General features: G+C 48.5%; 1 protein-coding gene across 1 annotated transcript in view; it reads left to right on the plus strand.

The window, feature by feature from the left end:
* The first annotated feature begins 3,036 nt into the window (after positions 1 to 3,036).
* Positions 3,037 to 3,818, plus strand: part of HOXD13 (homeobox D13) — a 2,370-nt gene continuing 1,588 nt past the window's right edge. Inside the window, exons 1-2 of the mRNA XM_077751185.1 lie at positions 3,037 to 3,260; positions 3,628 to 3,737. Coding sequence (XP_077607311.1) covers positions 3,037 to 3,260; positions 3,628 to 3,737 — 334 coding nt within the window. The remainder of the gene's footprint in view (positions 3,261 to 3,627; positions 3,738 to 3,818) is intronic.

Consider the following 3,818-nt stretch of genomic DNA (forward strand, 5'->3'; position numbering starts at 1 on the left):
CCTCCAGCTCTGGGCCCACCTTCCAGTGCCCTCTTCTCAGGGAGATTAGCGTTTCTCTAAGAGGGAAGGCTCTTGCTGTGTTTAATTTTTGCCAGGACTGGAGGTGTTCTCTCCATCCCAAACAAGGCCCCACTGCCCTGTGGGAGGAGGACCCGAGTTCACCAAATAGCGCTTCGGGTTTAGAGAGTGTTCTGTTGCCGCTATTGCAAACAATTTACATTTAATAAAGACTAATTGTATTGTCAAATTCAAATGGAATGCAGAATACGTCTCAGACGTAGAAAGTGCCAAAACTGAGGATGCCACTGTCTGGCTTTTGCTAGAGACCCCTTTCCTTTTATTCTAGGTTTGTTGCTTATAAATTTGTGTGTGTGTATATATATATATATATATGAAACTGGGTATTACCTACCGAGGAAAAATTAGCTTCAAAGTGGGCAGGGCACAGACTTGGTTGAGAGTTAGAACACTGTCCAGCCAGTTCCACTGGATTTAAGACTTAATTTTGGAATTAAGACTTTAATTCTACACTGTATTTTTGGCTTCTTATGAGTTGATTAGGAAGGTGTCCTTCATTTCCTGGTGTGGCCATCAAGAAAAACACTTTCAAAGGAATTTCCAGCACCCTACTCTGATAGGACTTGGTAATTGTTATCCTGCCCTAATGGTCACCGATTATGTGGTTAATTGAGCTCACTACTGTCTTGACTAGCAGAGGAACTGATGCTCGACAATAAGTCTAAATCTCAACCTTCACCCACCCATTCCCCAACCCAGAACAAGGACCTGATTTGGAAGATCATCTACAAGGAGAACAAGAGAGGGTGTAACTTTCAGAACATTATGAATTCCCAAAAAGGGTGCCTATGGAAAGAGAGGAGAGAGAAGAGCAAGTGATAGAAAGGAAGGCAGAGCTGACCTCTCTCTCGTCTCTCCCTCTCCCTGTCTCTCCATTCCCTCAGTGGGACCTTGGGCAATGAAGAGTTTCTCACCCAAATCAGGAAATGTGACAACACCGGTTTTACCGAATAACACATCAGTGTTTGGAAACATTTATGTCTGGTGGCAAAGGGTTTTCATTTAACATAGATTATGTCTGTTGTTCAAGCCCCAACATAATACATCCCCACACATACACAGGGTTCTGTCTGTGCTCCTGGCCAGTTTAAGAAAATTATGCCCATTAAGTTGAAACCTAAAATCAACTCGGACACAGGGCACAGAAGCTAAATGAAATGTTTCCGCAAATTCAGCCTCAGAATTCCTCCACTACCTACCACCCTGGCTTGTAAACTATGTGTCTTATTAGTTCATAAACAGAGCAGCCCTGACTTTGCCTGGTACTCAGCCACAGCCCTATGATCCAATAGCAGCAGCTGCCCGGGGTGCTGGGTCCATTCTGAACCTCTTTCCCAAGGGGAATTCCCTTCCCCAATGCCAGGGCTTAGGCGGCCATACTGGAAGCAGGTTCAGCGGCAGGGTAACAAAAGCCAAAGCTCCTTATTGTTCAAAACCTCCCTGGTCCCTGAACATCCGCTAGGATGAGCAGAGAAACCCCAAGTCCTGAGAGTCCCACAGGGCAACTCGAGGCAGGACCACTATTGAGAAGCGTCTTTCAATCAGAGCATTAAGGGCTTTCAAAAAGAGAACGAATTGGGATTTTGCTTCCAGTCCTGCACAATTTAATTTCCTGCATGGAAAATCAGACCAAACTTGAAGAGCCATCTCAAATCAGCAAAACTTGACAAATTTTTCCTTCCTAGCTTAATTTCATTTTCTTCCTTTTTGGGGTATATATTTGCCTAATAAAATGTATTTATCTGATAGAATATGACCAGAGGTCCCGGGGTGCAAAATCACAGGGATATTTAGTTTTAAAAGACGGAAAGTTCATTGGTTCCAGTTACATCTTAGAAATTGTGTCAACAAATTTGCTTTTTGAGGTCACAGAAAAAAACTTTTAAATGTGCCTGTGTTTTCTCTCTCTTTCTCTCTCTCTCTAAGAAAAAGCAAGGAAGACAAAGGAAAAATAAGTGTTTCAGGGCGGCATTCTGTGACTGGTTTGGTACCGAAATTGTTGGGTAAATACGACCCAGCCAAACTCTTTGAAAAAGTCAGCAACTCTGTCACCTGGCCCCGCTGGTGTTTTTAAAACGCCGATACATCTTCCATTACTAACTTTTGCCTCCTTGTTTCAAGTAACCAAAATTGTTCTCACCAGAAAACTTCTCTTCCCTATGTCTTTCTGCAAAGGCTCAGCCCCCTCTGACTCAAATTTGATCATGAACACATCTAGGACTTCAAAAAGGTCAAATTCCCCGGCTTTTCCTTTCCAGCGCCCCTCTCATAACTTTCCCCTTTATTTGAGCCTTTTATGGTTACTGCGTTTGCGTGTCAACACTCCCAACACCAGCAGCCCACCCTGCAATGCCAGGCCAGGCCCAGGAGGGCCTCCTTGGCGTTTTTACTTGCCCCATCCAGTCATGTCTTGGGTCCAGGAATGGCAGGGCTGGGTGACAAGCTGGCTTCACTGATCAAGGCTCAGGGGAGCAATTTTCTTGGAGATGGGCTGGGCTGGGGAGTTGATGCTACAGAACCAAATGGGCTCACTCTGAGGCCTCCTGAACCCACCCCAGCACCTTCAACTCCTCAGATGAAATGTTGCTCCTAAGGTGTAGCCTTAAGTCTACAGCAGGAGACACACCAGCTCCCCGTTAACGGCTAAGATGGGGGGCGTGTGGTGGGCTGGGGCTCTGTGGCTGAGAAATGGCACTAAGGGATGAATCGGGTCAGGGCTATGAGGCTTGTTCCGGGAGCCCACTCTTTCCCTGGAAATCAGACCCAGTTGCTCTGGGCTGCTCCTATCAGGAGCCCCAACTTTGCTCCCGGGGGGAAAAAAACCATCCTCTTAATTTACCCTTGTCAATTCTCTGTAGTTGGCAGCTCGGAAAAGAAAGCGAAACAAAGGTCCTTGGGAAAGTGAAGTTTTCAATTAATTGGTGTGAGTAATGGGCGGGGGCGGGTGGTGGCTGCAAAATGCAAGAGGCAGTTGGGCTGCAGGGGAGGCGCAGAAGTTTCGTGGCGGGCAGCAGAGTGGCTTTCTCCAAGTGCCTTCCACAGGGTCTCTCTGCCGGCCAGGGGGGGAATCTGCGCAAGGGCCGGGGAGCCCAGTTCGGGAGGCGACTCCCGGCTGCCCTGAGTGTAGAGGCGAATAGTGTGGACCAGGCATCCGTACTTTTCTCCCTGGGGCAGATCGTCAGGTTCGCCGCGTCAAGGCCGAGTTTTTTCGTCCGTTTAACTTACTTGTAAGTCTCTGTACCGGCACCAAGGGCGCTTCGTGGGCATTTTCCTGGTAGACGGTGTGTGTGTGTGTGTGTGTGTGTGTGTGTGTGTGTGTGTGGTGTGTGTGTGTGTAGGGAGGGTTGCTCCTATTGGTCTTAATTCGGAGGATCCTGTGTGATAACAGGCTTGAAATGCCTTTGCCCCGCAGTAGTGCTCAAGGTAGGGAAAATTAGCTCCCTCGGGTTTGGGGTCTAGGTCAGCTAATCCAAGGGATTCAGCAACAGGATCAAAAATCAGCCTGTTTTCACATCATTCTGACCATCTCGGTCCTTCGCCTTCGTACAGCTCGGGGATCCGAGGAGAGGTGGCAAAAACAGCCGTGGCCGAAACAAGCCGCAGGCCTCGGCGCCCTTCTCAGTCGCAGACAGGGCCTAGGATGGGCGGTCGCGCAATCGGTTCGTGGGGGTTGGCTTCGGCGCAAACGCCAGGGTCCAGGGGAGGGCGGGAAGGGGCGGTGGGCTGCGCTAGGCGCTGGG

Source organism: Crocuta crocuta, unplaced genomic scaffold, assembly GCF_008692635.1.
Source record: "Crocuta crocuta isolate KB4526 unplaced genomic scaffold, BGI_CrCroc_1.0 scaffold219, whole genome shotgun sequence".
In the NCBI taxonomy this organism is placed as follows: Eukaryota; Metazoa; Chordata; class Mammalia; order Carnivora; family Hyaenidae; genus Crocuta; species Crocuta crocuta.